The sequence below is a fragment of the Python bivittatus genome, unplaced genomic scaffold (assembly GCF_059951505.1).
Source record: "Python bivittatus isolate LINGU-HERP-01145 unplaced genomic scaffold, Pbiv_v1 ctg000090_np1212, whole genome shotgun sequence".
NCBI lineage: Eukaryota > Metazoa > Chordata > Lepidosauria > Squamata > Pythonidae > Python > Python bivittatus.
Window position 1 is genome coordinate 910,113 of NW_028277046.1, and position 17,869 is coordinate 927,981.

Sequence of the window (17,869 nt, forward strand, 5' to 3'; positions counted from 1 at the left end):
CTGGTAAAGGGGTGTGCCTGCCATGGCAATCATTTTTTGAGTGCACTCACCACTTGCTTGCATAGCTCCATGTGGGTCCCTGTCCCCCGAGACAAACCAGACCTTAAACTTGTTAAAATCCAGCCTCTGATGCCCAGAAAAGCCGTAGTTATTCCCATTTAAACGAAGTCCAGGAGTCACGAGTTAACGCTTCTGCGGTTCATATTGAGTTCAGTTTTATTAAGCTTCAGTATACACAGCTTAAAACGCAAACAAGGACGTACATCTGGTCTCATCCCAGCAGCCTTCCATCTGCTGTGAACACTGCCGAAAGACCCCCCGTTCAGCGAATTACTAAGAGATATTGGATGATCGGTGCTTGGGGAGCAGAGTGTCAAACTTTCAGTTACGGACAGTTGAAGGAATGCAGAAATTAAACTGAAAAGCAGTCACTGGAACCCAGAACAAAGTTCATGCTTGTAAAGCGACTGTTCCCCGTGTGGCAGTAGGCCTTTTCCTCCAATACAACTCTGTCTGGAAGGGCCTCCTGAGTTTTGGCCTGGATGAACCAGGATCTACAAATTTAACATTCCCTTTTGGCTTCCAAGCTCTGGGATTCACACAACAGCACCGGGTGGCTTTAATCGAGAGAGAAGGTTGGACAGTTTTAACCATGAGGAAATTCTCGTTTCTCTTGCCTTGCTTTTATACACATGCTTTGGTAGTTTTAGTACCCTGCTTTTAGACTGAAAAGGCATCTTTAAAGCAGATCAAAAATTCCCTTTTCCCCTATCAATACAAAAACGTGATTCTGCACGACGCAAAATTCCTAAGAAACTGTTGTGTGAAATGTCACAGCGGCACGCTCGGGAGAAGCCGTCCCTTGCGTGACAGGTCTTCATTTCAACTGCACACGCGGTCTCTAAACACAGACACAACAGCTCCAGCCCAGCTTACGCATCAGGCGGGCTTGCCAGAGACGAGAAGTAATTCAGTGGCCACGTGGAGACTTACAAGCCGCCAGACTGTCAAGCGATCCCTATAAATTCTGTGAAATAAGCAGTGATCCCGCTAGAAGGAAACCCAGGCTAATGTTTACATAGGGAGGGGGGAGAAACCCAGAGCATGCGTTAAAACGTACAATTATCTGAGATACACTACAGGAGAGGAAAAAGACTGTAGTTAGAGCAGAGGAGCCACGCAGACTGAAAAATGGTAACTGCTCCATACGGCCGTCTCTCGCGTTGATCCGTCCAATGGATTTTATGATGAGCTGGGGGGAAAAATCGACGGGCTTTGTTCTACTCTCCTCTTCCAGGGGGGCAGTGGTGACCTCACCTTGCTTTTTAGAATCCAATCTTCCCTCTCGTCATCGAATAACCCAGTTTGGCTTCATTGTTGATGAAAGACATCAGCCCGACGTAGGTTTCTATGAGAAGCGGTCGCTCCAGGAGCAGGACGCCGTTGGCCCGTCCTGGCAGAGGACACTCCTTGTGGGCTTTCTTGACAGCCTGAACCAGCTGGATTTTGAAGTTCTCCAACTGGAAAAGAAAAAAGAAAAACAGGAATGCTGGAGGGCTGCATTGCCCCCGCAGAACCTCTGAATCGTTTGGAGAGAGACCCAACGGGTTTCCAGTTGGAGAGGTCTGATTGCGCGCTTTGTGGGTTTAAGCCTGGCTTGGTGGGACAACATGATGGGGAACAAAGTTAATTTTGCACAACGAGGAGGGCCTGGCTGTTTTTGAAGAAACCACACCATCGCATTTTGGCCCCTAGGGAAATCTACTTTGGGACTTCTTACAATCACGCCATTCAAACAGCTTGAGTGTGGGCAATGAAACTGGACTGAATTTAGATGAATGGACTACTTTGTTCACACCGGCCAACCAGCTTTCCTACCATAAGACCTCTAAAAATGCTTCTTGGAAAGAATCTGACACTACAACCCCCATCACCCCCAGCTAGCACGGGAGCTACCCTCCTGCACCTGCGGACAACCTTTGGCTTCTCCAGAATTGCTTGCCACGGTTGGGCTGCGTTACGCCGAGGAAGCCTGAACAGGGGAAAAAGTGGGTAAGGGTATGTTTTTGCCCTTCCGATTCGAAGACAGCATTTTAAGATGCTGGCCTGCCCCATTTTCTTAGACCAGTGTTTCTCAGCCTCAGCAACTTTAAGCTGTGTGGACTTCAACTCCCAAGATTCCCCAATGCTGACTGGGGGATTCTGGGATTAAAGTTGCTGAGGTTGAGAAACACTGTCCTAGATTCTTCCTATCCTGAGACATCTAAACTCGAGGCACCTTGAAAAACCAAGATCACCGTATCTTACCTGGCAAAGAGATGCAATCTTCTCGTCGGCGTCGGCCATGGGGTGTTCGGTAAAGGTAGCATATGGCACGTTGCTGGACCAGGGGTTCCATCTATTGATGAACGAGGCCCGGCTTTGTTTGTCCCACTGGATTCGGATGCCGACGCCGTCTCGCCTGGCGGATCGAGAAAGAACACACTCGCTCACGCGGCCATTTCAGCTTCCCCGTCTCTTGCCTATTCTACGGTGATCCGAGTCCCCCTTTTAAAGCTGCTTTAGGGGACATGCTCTGCTCCTCTCTCCACGTTAAAGGGAGAGAAAGACCAAGGGGTGGATATCCTGCCTGAAAACGTCCAAACAAAAATCTGTAGGGATTCAGAATCAGCAGCTAAACTGGAAAAGGGATGAGTTAAACTAAAAAAATCCTCGGTGAGGATCTGATCTCTGGGAGCTGTCAGATCGCTTAAGAGTCCCAATTCTTTTTAGCAGCCCTGTTTTCCAGAGACCGCAAAGAAGAAAAGCAAACGAGGCCGCCTTCTCCCCAAACCTGCAGAGGACATACTTGTTGAGTGACTTGGGAGGGAATTCAAACTGGCCCACTGAAATGGTATCGACAGCGTTGAGGGATATTCTGGTGACTTGCAGGCACTGCAGGCTGATAAAGTCGTATTTACAGATCAGAAGAGAGCGGTCGGTAATCAGAACCAGGCGTTCCTTTTCGTTGTTCCAGTGGTCGATTCTGCAGAAGCGGGGAAAAGAAAACGCATCGGCAGAGTTTTATTTCTTCTGCTTAAACAGGCTTGGAAAAGTGTTGTTTGACGCTAATTTCCTTTGGGATAATAGAATAGCAACACTGGAGGACAGAACGATAAATTGAAAACCATACGCAAGTCTGACCTAGTTTAATTGGAGACTTAGCTTTATTGCAATAGATCTGTCGTCGTCTTCGGCTAAATGCCACCCAAATAAAGAGGCGCAGAACTAAAAGGAGCTGTTTTCTCCTTCCTAAATCTTCCAAGCACACCAAGGAGGAAGTTAAGCAAAAGCGTCCATCTCTGATGCTACTTTGGGTAAGGGTGAGGGATAGGTCCCCTCCCTCACATGGAGAAGGGGAAGAATTCAACCTGCTTGTCAATGGCATCACCCCCTTTTATTTGCTCGGGTCATATCCTGCCTAGAGGTCATCCAGACGGTCTTCAGCTTCCCTCCCCAATGCCTGCAATTAAACAGGGACTCGAAGATGTCGAGGGCTGCCTTTTGTTCAAAGGATGAGAAGGGGGAAAAACACTGAAATATGTATTTATTTAATAAGTTTACACAGCCACCCGTCTCGTCAACGTGACTCTGGGCGGCGGGCGGTGAAAATAAAAACCGCAACTGATACAGAGCATAAAAATAGCAGCCGAGAACAATCGCAACATCTCACAATCGGTATAACCAAGGGGGCTCACCCACGCCATCCGGGCCCCAGGCTTGACCGCAGAGTCACGTTTTTGAACGCCCTGTGGAAGGCCAGCAGGGTTGGGGCACATGGTTTCAGGACTCTTACTTACTCGGTGAGCAACCACACGCTTTGGACTTCTCCGTCCTCCGCGGGCATCACAACCAGCCGGATCTCATTGACGGCCTGTTCAATGGTTCCTGGCTGAATTAAAGGTGAGAAATTTGAGTCACCCGCTTCCAACACCCCAAATCTCTCGCCGCTTTAGAAATGTTAGGTTTAAAGAGAGGGGTAACCAGGCTTGAAAAGCATGCCTCCTTGTCCAACGAGGGCATTCCCAGAAGACACAAAGCAACCTTTTAGCAAGTTGTGTGAACTTAGTTTCCTTGGTTGGCTACAGGTTGAGCAAACGTGGGAATGAATTAGGGCAGTGTTGTCCAAACTTGGCCACTTTAAGACGAAGTGTTAAGACAGTGTTGTCCAAACTTGGCCACTTTAAGCATGGCTGGCTGGGGAATTCTGGGAGTTGAAGTCCACTCGTCTTAAAGTGGCCAAGTTTGGACAACACTGAATTAGGGTGTCTGTCCCAAAACGAAATCTACAGACACTGCAGGAGGAAATCTGTGCAAGTCTATAGTAGCAGCTTTTCCTGCTAAGAAATGTTATTAAAACCAGAAGCGTCATCAGATTATTACGCCTCTGATGCTTCTGCCTTTTAACAACATTTGCCTGTTACGAAGACTCCTTCGAACAATAAACCCGTTACACGAACCCAGGATCCGTTTGTGTTTCAGGCCAGGGAAGAGCCCAGGCGAAGTTTATACTTAATATTATAGTGAAAAGCGAGGATTAAAAGACAGCAGAGCCCAGCCCAGCCTTTAAATGCAAAGATGCTGGAAACGTTGATCCAGCCATGATCTAACAGCTTAGGCCACCATAGAGGCTTGTTAAAAGGGGCTGGGGGGGGGGACAAATATACACGTTGCCTTAAAAGATCCAGAGATATTAATTTTTGTACAACGCACGTGTGTGTATACACACACACACAAACAAAAAATGAGATTTTTTCCCCACTTTTTAAAAAATATTTGGCTCACTCAAGGCAGCAAACGTACTTAAATACTCCTGCCTCCTATGTTTATATATTTTATATAAAATTATATAATTTCTACAACATATATGTATTACATAGATTCTATGAATCGCATACACAGCCCCATATATAGACACAAATTATATAGACAGCGTTGTATTTCTACAGCCGCCTACCTTACAAAACATGACTGGTGGCATACGATAAATGTATACACAATACACACACACACACACACACATTATATAAGGATATTAAATATCTTTTATATTTAAAGGGCCAGCTTTATGCTGTCCTCCTTAGACTGGTGGCGAGGAGTCATTTCCTTAAATTATATATATACACACGAATATATATGTTTCTCTGTGTGTGTATAATTTATTTCATCATATTTATATAGCCGCCTCTCTTACACAACCTGACTCTGGTGGCATACAATAAATGCATATAACTGTATGTATATGTGTGTGTGTGTGTGTGTGTATATATATATAGACAGACGCACGCGCGCACACACAAACCCCTAATATATATAGAGCTATATCTCTATTTAAAGGACCAGCTTTATGCTGGCCTGCTGAGACTGCTGGCGGGGAGTCACCTCCCAGGCCCGCGAGCCTCCCTAGCCCAGCGCAGTCTACGCGGGCGGCCCCGGGGGCGTGGCCGCCGCCCGCCGCGCATGCGCGCCGCGCGCCCACCCGGAAGACGAAGTACTCCTTCAGGCGCCCCGCGCGGGTGGGGTTGCGCACGGTCAGGGGCCGCAGCGTCTGCCGGGGCGCCACCAGCGAGGGCGCCGCGGCCTCGAGGTCCCCCGGCGGCGTGAAGGGCACGTCGGCCTCGGCCGCCGGCACCAGCAGCGCCGGCGCGGCGCCGTCCTCCGAGTCCCGCAGCTGCAGCATCGCCGGCGGCTGGCCGCGGCCTCCCAGCGGCGCCTCTCCCGTGGCGGCGGCGGCGGCGGCGGCGCGCTCTGCGCAGGCGCGGCCAACGGCCTCCCCGAGGGGCGGAGCCGGCGCTCGGGGCGGGCTCGCGCATGGGCGGGGAGGCGCCCCGCGCGGGCGCGGGCGGGTTAAAAAGCCGGGCATGCGCGTTTCAGTGGTGCGCGCTATCGACCCTCCGGGCCCGTATTTGCATGGGGGAGCCGCCTCGCCACGCAGGCAAATAAACCCTGAATGGGGAACGTGCGGGCGGTTGACCCAGAGCACAGTCCGAGGACCCTCGCGGGAATTGCTGCCTTTTGAGGCGATGGGTCGGAGCAGGTGCCTCTTGGCCCCGCGCTTGTCACTCTTCCCTTTCTAGCTCTATGTTTCCGGGAGGGGCGCACAAAGGCGTGGAGGAGCTCCTAGAGCCAATAAAGTGAAGAGTCGCACTGCGCATGTGCGGAGCCGAACTTCCAAGTCCCTTTGCCTCCTTCCCCCCCCCCCCTTTCTATCGCTGGGTAGGCGGCAGCCGCAAATGGGGATTTTGAAACATGGCTGAGATATCTCCAATGAAACATCAGGGGCAAGCATCGCCCTGGGGCTTACATGCAGAAGGAGAAGTGGAAAGAGGGCTGCTTCGGGCGCAAAGAAGCTCGCCAAGCTCTAACTGCGGGGCTTGAGAAATCACGGCGCAAAGGGAGGCGGGGCGGGGGCGTATATAATTAATAGCTAAGGGAGGGGTAGAAATTCAGCAGGGAGGATTGATGCCAGGTTTGAAGAATGAAAGAAACTGGCGTTGCATCAGCTGCAAAAAGATTCTCTAAAGCAGTGTTTCTCAACTTTGGCAAGTTTAAGATGCGTGGACTTCAATTCCCAGAATTCCCCAGCCAGCTTCCCCAGCTGGCTGGGGAATTCTGGGAGTTGAAGTCCACGCATCTTAAACTTGCCAAGGTTTAGAAACACTGCTCTAAATGCTTGGTTTATAGTCACCGTCCCTGCCCAGAAGGGAAATGTCTTATTCTTGCCCACTGGAAAAAAAACTGGGGGAGCAACACCCGTAAACTGTGCAAAGGCCTCCGCGGAGTAGCTCCCCTCCTCCCTGCCAAACACCCACCCACCCGGGCGCCTCGTCCGAGGCTTCTGCAAGATACAGCCAGCTCCGTCCAGACGGCGCTCGCGGTGAAGCCGCGGCGGGAGGAAAGTGACCTCCCCAGTTCGCTTGCAAGATACGGCCCGTTCCTCCCCGCTCCCCATCAAACGTTTTGGGCGCTGTGGGCTTTTCCCCCTATTCCCCCCCATTCGTTTAAGCGCCATCAGTTATAACGATTTGGGGGGCGGCGGCGGCGGGATTTCTCTTGACGTGGAACGGCTGGAGCGCAGGTCGAGGCGAATGTGCGCAGCCTGGCCCAGACTGGCAGACTCACGTTCCTCCAGATTCCAGTTGCGGTTCTGCATCTGGCGAAGGTGGATATAATTGCTTGAGTGGAATGATAAACTGTAGCGAAAAGGAGAGAGAAGGAAGGGAGGGAGGAAGAGAAGAAAGAGAGAAAGAAAGAAAAGAAAAGGAGAGAGAGAAAGAAAGAAAGAGAAGGAGAGAAGAGAGAGAAAGAAAGAAAAAGAAAGAAAGAAGGAAGGAAGGAAGGTTCACTCACTGCAAAACTCTCTAACATTGGGTTGGAAAGCTGGAACTGAGAAAGAACTCAATCCTTGTGATTGTGCAATGGTTGTGTTTTCTTCAGTTTTCACCCTGTTGATTTGCTTCCACCTCACATATCTGACCTTGGTTGTGTTTAGTTAGCCAAGTCACACCGACCACGGGCCCTAAAATTTCATCGATCCTTTTTCCTGCAGAGCAGGGATTTCTATCTCTTCGGCACCACCACGCGCGTGTCCTTGGCACCCTTGAAGCCAGAAACCAACATCCCCAGCTGGGGCCACCCGTTGCTTAACCACTGTTTGTGGAATCGGGGAGATGGGTCCCCCACACTAAGCCAGCAAACATAGTTTATCAGACAATTTGCAAATCAACCACTTTGTGGCTTTGGGCAATGAGTGGATCCCAAGCCCCTTTGCGGTGGCCAACATCTGGGGGGGTCGTCTGCCCCCTCGTGGGCACATTTTGCCACAGGAGCTCAAAGCTTTTGCAATGCAATGCAGTTGGATTGAATGTAAAATTGCCTCTTTAAAAGCAGAGGGGCAGGAGAAGTGGGCCGTTGCAGCATGTTGGGACCCACCTGTGGGAGTGGGTGGGGCCACGGAGATGCTCAAGTGGTTCTTAGCGTGGCCAAAGGCAGCCGTGGGTCTCTCTGGGTGGCTGTTGGACATAAATGGTGTTTTCCCGTTTGGACCCTGCAAAAATCACTCATTCAGGTAAGTGAAGGCCCCGCTCACCTGCCAGTGGAATTGGCTGCACCACAAGGTTTAAACGCCACACCCAGCCAAAGGTGTGGGGCAAACTGAGTTCGCCGTCCTGAGCTTTTTTTCCCTTACAAAAATGATGCGTGGGGGTGCCAAGCCTGACAGATCAACCGGTGTAGAGCGTCAGCCTACCTGCTTGCTGGCTGCGGGGGAGGGAGGGGATTTCCTGCTTTCCAAACAGGGAAGAAAACAAGCTGGGAGAAAAACAGTCAAAGCAAATAAATCTGAACAAAAGATTCTGCAAAAGAGGCAGGGTTGCAGTGGGGTGGGGGAGGAAAAGGGGGCAGTGAGAGCCAATGTTTGCTCAGAGAAGCAGACCTAGCTAACGAGTTGCTAAATGGCTGCAGCTTTTCTTTCTTTCCTTCGTTCTCTTTCCTTCCTTCCTTCCCCAACTTTTCTTTCTTTGTTTCTTCCCTTCTTTCTTCCCTTCCCACTTCCCTTTCTTTCTTTTCTTCCTTCCTCTCTCCCCAACTTTCCTTCCTTCCTTCCTTCCTTTCTTTCTCAAGCAAGCTTTGGATTTGGGGGGGTGCTAAGTGGGATGTTTTGAGTCCTTCAGAGCACAGCAAAGCTTTTTACAGTCCCCCGATTTAAGGATGGGTTCCTGGTGGGCCTTCCGCTACAGGTCTCACTGTGGTTGGCTTGGCCTTCAGCACGTGATCTAGCCATTGTGGTTTCTTGAATAAACCTGGTGAAACCCTGGCTTACTGCAAGGGGGAAGCTGGGAGTGAAAACACAGGCTGCTTCCTTTTGCCGGTGCTCAAACCAGGCGCAGAGTGAGTTGCTATGCTGCCTATGGCCGAAACTGGGGTGGGACTGTTGATGGTTTGGACGCTAGTCACCTGTGTGAATTCAGGACACCCTGGTGGTTAAGCAGCCCCATGGGTTAGGTAGTTATGGGAATACTGTTACTGCTTTGAATTATTTTCCTTGCTTAGAGGAGTGTGGGGGGAAGTGCTATCTGGAGCTGATGGATGGCTAAACAAAAATAATAAATTAAATCAGTGTTTCTCAACCTTGGCCGCTTGAAGAGGTGTGGCCTTCAACTCCTTGCTGGCTGGGGAATTCTGGGAGTTGAAGGCCACACCTCCTCAAGCAGCCAAGGTTGAGAAACACTGAATTAAATAAAAAAAATTTGGAGTCACTGGAACTGCAGATGGAACTGAGTAGGATCATTCAGAAGAACATCCGTTCCCATCACTTAAAGGGATGGGCCCTTCCAGCTAAGATTCTGGAAGCAGGGCTCCTGAGCATACGGGGTTTGCAGTTTCCTGGAGGCACCATCCGTCCCCTTTCAGGGGAGGGTATCTGGAGGGGCTTAGCCAGGCTGATCTTGCACAGAATTGGGGAAACCCAGCTAGGACTGGCTTTCTCATTGTTGGGCAGCAGCCCTGGGTGGAAAGTGAGGGATATCTTCAATTTTGGGTGGGGAGGAAACAAAACCCCAAACCTTCAACAGCCAGGATGCTGGAGAGGCTGGGTTGGAAAACCTGTCAGCAAAGCGATCCATGCCAGCCATTGAGTGCCAAGAGTTGGGGGGGGGGGGCTCATCGCCCTTCTTGATCTCAACCCGCTGCCTTTGGGGTCTTTTTGGCAGAGGGCTAAACAGCAGACCCTCCTGATTTGGGGATGGGGGCCAGAGCCAGCTAACAAACCTTGCCCGGAATCTTTCCTTCCCATCTCGGCTCTTCCTCCAGACTTGAAGGGGGGTGAGAACTGGCCCCCCACTTTTTTCAGCGCAGCGGCTGGTTGGAGGGGGAGAGGAAGGGCTAGCTCAGACCCACCCCCCTCCTCGAAAGCAGGAGGAAGTCCTGCGGCCGGGAAACGCGCGCCTTCTCCGGAGTCCCCGCCGGTTTGCAGTTCGGACGCTTTGCTCCCCCGGGGAGCGTGGACCTTGCTTTTCCGGGGGGGGGGGGGCGAACGCCGGGCCCCCCAACCGAGGAGGGGGGCTCCAGAGGCAGCTGCCAGCAGCGTGGGCTCATCCCTGGGGAGCCAGAGAGGTCAACCTCGCTTCTCCGTCCCCCGCGCTCCTTGGATGGAGGAGGAGACGAAGCGGGAAAGCGACCGGCGGCGCTGGATTCCCGCCGCCCCGCAGAGATCTGAAATGAGCCTTCGGAGTTTGGGGAGCGGGGGTCGCCCCTCGCCCCTCGCCTGACCTGCGGGGCAGCTGCCCAGTGCTCTCCGGGAGAGGGGCGGCGATGGGGATCGGGGTCCTCGCCCTGGGCGTCTTTGTCCTTCCGTGGCTCTGGACCGGCGGGGGGGTCCAGCTCTTGCCCGGCATGTGAGTATGGGGCTCCTGGTTCCCTCCGGGTCAGGGTCAGCCTAGCCGGCCGCCGCCGCCGCCGCCGCGGCCACCTTTCCAACTTGGCGGGATCGGAAATGGTTGGGGCAGGGTGGTTGAGCACCTGGAGGGGAGACCACCGGGAAATCCGAGGGTTGCAGGGTTGCGGCGGCCAAGTCCATGGGTGTAAGAATCGGTGTGCGAAGCTCTTGGCTCGGAAAAAGGCACGGGTGTGTCCAGGAGTCAGGCTAGGGTCGAAGCTGGGAAGCGCAAAGCGCAAGCCAGCTTATGCTGGTTTCTGAGCCTTGCAAGCTACGAAAGGAGGGTGAGTGAAGAAAACACCCAAATTCTGTGTGCCATTAAGGGATTATGCAGTGCTTATCTTTGTTAGATGTGTATCCTATCTTTGCAGCAAAATGTGGAGACCTCCCTTCATTTTATCCCTACAACAGCCCTGTGAGGTAGGCCCAGAGGAAATGGCTGGCTTAAACTCACCCACCGAGCTTCCACATCCAGAGGCCAACTGGGACCTGGGTGTCCTGCTACACCTTACTACTGCACCATCCTGCCTTAGATTGAGGCCATGTTGAACAAACCATGATTAAGCAAACTATGATTTAAACAGAGCTTAGCATGGGGTTTTGATTCTCCCTTGTTTTATAGGATTTGAGTTTTCAGCCTCTCAGATGTAATTCAGTACTAGTTCAGTCATGGGTCAGTCTTTCATAACTTGGGGGCTGTCCAGAAGTGCAGACTTCAACTCCCAGAGTTCTCTGCAGCGGCCATGCTAGCTGGGGAATTCTTTGCAACGGCCATGCAGGTTGGGAATTATGGGACCATGTTGAGGGCATAGCTGGCTTCACCCAAGCAATCCATAGTTTACCATGAGATGTAAACCTAATCTGTGGCTGGGTTTATATCACACCCCAAGCCAGGGTTTGGTCTCAAGAAACATCCTTAGATGAAGAAGAAGAAAAGTCCCAAGAGAATAGCATTTGCAGGCAACTACGCCAAGGAAGGAATAGACGTCCCCATCCTTTGGCTTTGAGCTCAGCAGATTCTAACCTAAAATCAGGAACACCCTCCGCTTAGTCCCCGAGAGCGCTGCTGTTTCTATGTTAAAAGTTAGAAGCTGGAGAGAGGACGGCAGGTTTCGCCCTTTGGGTACAGGTTTTAACATACAAACGGCAACGCTCTCGAGGACTAAGCAGAGGATGTTCCTGATTTTTGGACTTCAGAGTTGAAAGGGGCCTTGAAACCCCCAAGGCTGACCTCTGCTTCATGCAGGAATCCAAATGAAAGCAACCAGGGGAGGGATCTCCCATACGTTCATTCCCTCTGCGCCAACCCTGTGAGGTAGGCTGGCCTCAAATCACCCTATGAACTTTTGTGGCTGATGGTGATTTTGAATCGGAGTTTCATCGCTCCTAATCCAACAATATCTGTATTTGATGCTGCATTTTGGAAAATGGAAAACAGACCCCTCCCCACATTACCTCCTTAGCAAATCATGGCTTATGTTTTTGAGCGCTGCATCAATGTGGCTTGTTCCATAAATTGTGATTAAACAAACCACGGCTTACCATGCCAACTCAGCCTAGCTTTTCTGCTCTGAAAATACCTAGTTTCAGTTGAAAAGGAGCATTAAAAAAAAAAAAAAAACACCTATTAATGATGCTTGCAGACTGCAATATAAATAAAATGAGTTTCTCAAACTTTGGGCTCTTTTTCTTAAATAAGGCTACTGAACCTTAAGTGCTAAGGCGTCGCGTGAAAAGCTGAAATCGCCTTCAAATTTAGCTTCTTCCTGATCTCATGTCGGTTCCCTGGGAATAAGGAGGAGGTGGCTGAATCCTTCCTGCTTGCAGGAAGCAACTTGATCTCGGCTGTAAAAATCCAGACAGCCTTTTTGAATTTTCTCTCTCTTTTGGCGGCTGTCGAAAGCTGCTGCTGGAGTTTTGGATTTTCAAGATCCTCTTTCAGCCAACAGCGGTTCATTTCCAAGTGGTCTCCCATCCAGGTGTTCCAGGCAATCTTTTCAGTCTCGGGGGGCTCTGCTTTATCCAAAGCTTCTTGAATCTAACTCCAGATAGCTTTGGATGGGTCTGTTTTTTATTTAGCTGAGCACGTCCTGCTTCTCAACAGGTTTTGTCCTGCAGGCCGATTGTAGTTCTTGGATTAGCTTGACAGCCAAATCATGTTTTTACTTTGGGGACGTGGAGATCCTCCACCCTCTCCAGGGCATGAGACCTGGCATAGTAATCAGGCCACAACTTGTCAGAAGCTAGGCTGACATTCTCTGAGGTTAAAGTATGTATATCTGTGGTTAGAAGTGTTTTGAGGTTTTCTCGAAGGATGAGGAAGGTTGCCCGCACAATTCTTGCTCCGGCTGTGTCGGAAAACATTGGCAGTTTCAGGGGGACAGGGAAGAACCTGCTTGGGGGTGGATTCTCAAAAGCGAAGAATATTTTGGCAATGTCTTCCTGGGTGGATTGCTTCTCTGAGTCTCGAGGGGGCCAAAGGTGTGTCTGTGCACATGTGCGTGCCCTGTCTTTCATTGCACAGCCAGGGTACAGTCTCCCTGGCTTCCCCACCCCACTCCATTCAATCTCAAGGGAATTTCTCCTACAAGTAATTTTCAGATCAGGAGGGAAGGGCAGCCAGGGAGGCTGGAGAGGTATGGGAAGATGAAGGATAGAAGGACACAGTGAACATCCTTTTCCAGCCCTCTCCAGCCTCCTTGGCTTCCCCCCTTCCGTTCAATTGCAAAGGAATGTCTTCAGCGGACGTTTTCAGAAAGGAAGGGAGGGCAGCCAGGGAGGCTGGAGAGGGATGGGAAGACACAGAACAGTAAAACACAACCAGTGTCTTCTCTCCAGCCATCTGCAGCCTCCCTAGTTTCCTTCACTTCCATTCAATCCCAAGGGTTGTTCTTCTATGGGACTTTTCAGATCAGGAGGGAAAGGCAGCCATGGAGGCTGGAGAGGGACAGGAAGATGCAGATGCAGAGTCTGCAGCCTCCCTGACTTCCCTCCCCTTCCATTCAGTCACAAGGGAAGGCAACCGAGGGGAACTTCTCCCGTTAGGCTTTTTCAGACTGGGAACTGGGGGCAGCCAGGGAAGCTGCAGTGAGTTGGAATGATTACCACAGAAAGCAACGGCAGCTAACCAGGTTTCAACCTGGTTCTTGGAATAGGCCATGTACCTTCTACTCTAGGGATTCAGGTTGGCTTGCAGGGTTAATCCAAGAACAAAATGGATGAAATGGAAGCCATAGATGATGTGAGAATGTGGAAGAATGCAGAGGCAGATGTACATGGTGTACTTCGATAGAGATTAAAATATGGAAAGGGAAAGGAAGGAAGGAGAGGGAGAAAGGAGAGGGAGAAAAGGGAAGGAAAGAGGAAGGAAGGAAAGGAGGGAAAGAGAGGAAGGAAATAAGGAAGGAAGGAAGGAGAGGGAGAAAGGGAGGAAAGAGGAAGGAAGGAAAGACAGAGAGAGAACGAAGGCAGGGAGGAAGTGTTGAGAGGAAGGGAAGACCAAGATGGTTGTATCTGGATGGGGCTGACGAGTTCTTAGAAACAGAAAGGGGAGAAGGTTAAACCAAAGGCAATATATTTAAAGAACAAAAGGGCTCTGAAGGTGGCAAAATAGCCATTTGAAAGAACCGAAAGGTTCGGAGCGGTCTCGTGCGTGGAATGGCCGCGAACCAGATTTAGCCCTTTTCCCTTCCTCTTATCTCAGCCCTGCGATTTTTGGCTTGTCTTTTAGTGCAGCTTTTCTGCATTCTGCGTAAAGTTTCTTGCCTGGAGAGGAAACCTGATGGATATCTACCTATGCATGTAGCCTTTGGATGGGAGACCACCAGGAACTGTTGAGAGCGATAGACCCTGTTGGAAGTAAAAACTCAGTGGAAATCTGATCTCGCACGATTTAGAGTTTATGTGGGCTGGGGGGAAATGCAGACCCCCCAAATGATTGTTGGGCTTCTGTTTTATAGGTCTGAAAAAGCACGTAGCCTGATTTCTCCCTGCAGAAAGGTGGTGAGGAGGATTTAGCTGGAGAGATCCAGCTCTAAATTAAGATCTAATTGAAGTACTAACCAACTCTCTGAAATTGGCCATGGTTTATGAATTGCGGCCAATTCTTGGGGCCTTTGGCAGATATTCACCACGCTCTCGCTCACAACGGCGGTGATCTCAGATTCAACAGGGATCCGGGAAGCGTGTTAAAAAGAGGTTGACCCAACTTGGTTTAACTGAGATTAAAACCCAACCTTGTGTGCCCCACCAAAATAGGTTCGGAAGGAAAATCGGCAGCAAGATTATATTGTTCTCCTCTTTGTAAACTTGGTTTTCACGCAGGCCCAATGTTTGCACCAGTCAAGAACTGGTGATGGTCAGTCGCCTGCAGCCGCGGATCCGGCCCTTCCCCCAGCGGGTCCAAGTGTGGAAACCAGGTTGTGGAAGACACCCGTGGTGTGCAAGCTACGATCGGAGGTACGTGTGAATGGGCTTGCTTTCTAGATCCTTTTCTTGAGTTTGCAAGGCAGGAAGGAGGGGGCCAGAATCCTGGGACGGGTTTTCCCAGCGAAGGTCAAAAAGGTCAAAATGGCAGCCTCAACTGTGTGATCAAAGCCCCACCCCGTTTTTGCAGGCACCATCTTGACTTTTTTGACCTCCCTCACGGAGGGCAATCAGTCCTTTGATCCACATCGCCATGAATTGCTTATCCTGGATGGACTCACAAGATCCTAATTTGTTTCTATTTTCCCTTTTATTTTATTATATCCTTAGAAGTTTTGATACATTGTATCGTTCCAACGCAGTGATATTTGTATACAGTAACATGATGAAAAAATATTAACATTCTCTTCTTTCAAAAGCCAAAGGCGTTGAAAACGGAGAAAGAAATGGAAGAATTCTGTCAATACTGATGACGATTTAGGGTGTCGATATTTTCATGCATAAAATGAGTAAAAAATATTTTCATGCATAAAATAAAATAAATAAAATATTTTTTAATATTTTAAATAAAATATTTAATATAAAATAAAATATAATATATAATATATAAATATAAAATATAAAATATAAATATAAAATATAAATAAATATTAAAATAATATTTTAATAAAATAAAATAAAATAAAATATTTTCATGCATAAAATAAAAGTTAAGTATAACGTTGGACAAAGGAAAAAAAAAACACTGTGAAGTATCAGTTATGTGATCATTGTTTCAGTTTTAAACTAATTATTTAATATTAAAGTCTGCATTGTATTGTATAGATAGAGATTAGAAAGGAGAGAGAAGGGGACAGATCGGTGTTTCTCAACCTTGGTGATTTTAAGATGGGTGGACTTCAACTCCCAGAATTCCCCAGCCAGAATTCTGGGAGTTGAAGTCCACTCAACTTAAAGTTGCTAAGGATGAGAAACACTGGGCTAGATGAAGCAAGAACATGATACATCGAGCGTCAAACTAACCCTGATCATTTGGAAAGGTTAGTTTGCACGCTCTGGAAAAAAAAAAGAGATAGAATAAGGTGCCACTGAAACGCGAGACGGCAAAACCTTTGTGCGAGTGGCTGAAAAGGGGCTGTGGCTGAAACGGGCCCTTCAGACACTGCTAAACACACGTGTGTAAAAGTGTGCATGCCGGCACGTTGGTCGAGAGAACGAATCACGACCAGCAAATCCTTTCCTGCATGGCTTTTACCTCCGTGCCCGCGGGGTCTCTCCACTTTGCGGTGGGCAGGAGGGCTGGCAAGGAAGGAAAACCTTTTGAGGGATGGTGCGGAGGACAAAGCCTTGGGGAGGCAAGCTGAAACATTTCAGAACAGAACAGAACAGAAAAACCTGGAAGACGACACCCCCTGCTAGACCTCTAATTGTCACTGAATTCCCCACGTTTTTCATGGTGCTGAAGGCTGGGCCTTCCAGATGTTCCAGATGTTTGCCCCGCTAAGCATCTGTCTTCCTCTGCCCCCCCCCTTGCTCTTCTAGGGTGCTGTATTATACAGACCACCGTCACGTTTACAGCCTGCAATCTCAGACAGCCCACCGATGCTGCTCGGGCTGGTCCCAGCTGGGCGAAGAAGCCGGCTGCCTGCACCGTGAGTCTGCCCGCAGGTTTTGTACCTGCCCTGTGGGTTTGGGGGAGTGGGGGTCCCCCATCTTTAAAGCACACCTTCTCTGTGGTTTTTCTTTCGAGGGAGTTTTCCTGGCGCTGTTGGAGATTCAGTGGGCATCTTCGGCATTCAGAGAAAGAATTCAGGGCTTGGCTTTACTGGAGAAAGTGGGGACTAAAAATCCCTAAGATTAGTTCAACAGCTCCATTGGGGCTGATTTTTCTTTCTGCTTGAAGACTCCTGGGCTGAGTTGGGGGCTGGATTGGAGGGCCTCAAGGGCCCTTCCAAGCCTACCATTCTAAATTGTCATGTTCCCAAGGAATTCCCACCTCCCACATCTTTTAAACCAGCCAGGAGCCATGGTTTAGCTTTCTCGTCTCTTAGCTACCCTGGAACGGAAAGGGGTGAAACATGTTTTAACGAAAGGAATCCTTTATTGGGGAATGGAAAACCGGGGAGCAAAAGCTTGCTGTGCAAAGTAATAATACTAATGGAAAAAGAATTGATATTAATATGAGTCAACAGTTGGCATGGCTATTAATGCGTTAATAATCGTTAATGTTATTCATTATCATTTTTCAAATGCCCACGAGATTCAAGGAGAAGTGAACGCGAATGCAGGAGAGAGGCTGAGAAGAGAGAAAAAGGGAGGGAGAAAAGATAATTTCCTGCTCAGGACATGAAAAAGTTTGCTCAGGAAAGCAGCAGAGGAATAAAAGGGTAGCTGTCAGCCAGCCAAAAACTGAACTTGCAGTTGAAATATTGAGTGCGGCTCGTCCAGAGGAGGAAATGGACGTGCCTAAAAGAGGAAACTGCAAAACGGGTCTGAACAAGTTTATAATTCATTGGAGAAACCAAACTTAGGGGTGTTTGTGCTTTGTGGGTGAGAACAGGAGTATTCTAGCAGTTTTCTGGTCTAAATTTTATTTGGAGTCACTCCAGATTAGAAGCTGAAGGAGCATCATCTTGGATGGTCCTGGATAGACTTAGATGCCGAGCAGGTCTGGATCCACATGTCTTCCTAAGCCATGTTTGTTTGGTTTGGGTGAGTGTTTGCATCCAACAATTAGGCTTTATAAATTAGAATTCAGGGTTTGTAGCTTAGGGTTTTGTGTAAACCATTATTTGTGGTTTATTCAATAAGCCATGGTTAAGTAAATTTCATGCACTACACAACAGTAGCCAATGTGTTGTGTGAACCCAACCGTAAGCCATTATTTAGCTTGTATGCCACAGTGTAGCAAATCAGGGAAACCTGGTCTATGAAGCCTCCAAAAGCAGTGAAGGGTCTAAAGTGAAGGTC

General features: G+C 49.3%; 2 protein-coding genes across 4 annotated transcripts in view; one reads left to right on the forward strand and one right to left on the reverse strand.

The window, feature by feature from the left end:
- Window positions 1-198: 198 nt before the first annotated feature.
- On the reverse strand, window positions 199-5,800 carry TPRG1L (tumor protein p63 regulated 1 like). Its single transcript, XM_007430214.3, has 5 exons — window positions 5,519-5,800; window positions 3,840-3,931; window positions 2,849-3,025; window positions 2,308-2,461; window positions 199-1,520 (listed from the first exon to the last, which is right to left on the reverse strand). Exons 1-5 carry the CDS (start codon window positions 5,717-5,719, stop codon window positions 1,326-1,328), a joined length of 819 nt encoding a protein of 272 aa, XP_007430276.2. The 5' UTR covers window positions 5,720-5,800; the 3' UTR covers window positions 199-1,325.
- A 4,184-nt stretch (window positions 5,801-9,984) lies between these two features.
- The window catches only part of MEGF6 (multiple EGF like domains 6), a 68,678-nt gene continuing 60,793 nt past the window's right edge, over window positions 9,985-17,869 (forward strand). For 2 of the 3 annotated variants that reach the window (XR_015795465.1, XR_015795466.1), the window contains exons 1-3: window positions 9,985-10,433; window positions 14,798-14,932; window positions 16,442-16,551. Coding sequence is in view for 1 of the 3 variants with exons in the window: in XM_025167918.2 (XP_025023686.2) it covers window positions 10,351-10,433; window positions 14,798-14,932; window positions 16,442-16,551 (328 nt within the window). In the remaining 2 variants the exon portion in view is untranslated. The remainder of the gene's footprint in view (window positions 10,434-14,797; window positions 14,933-16,441; window positions 16,552-17,869) is intronic. The other variant, XM_025167918.2, reaches the window with a different exon arrangement.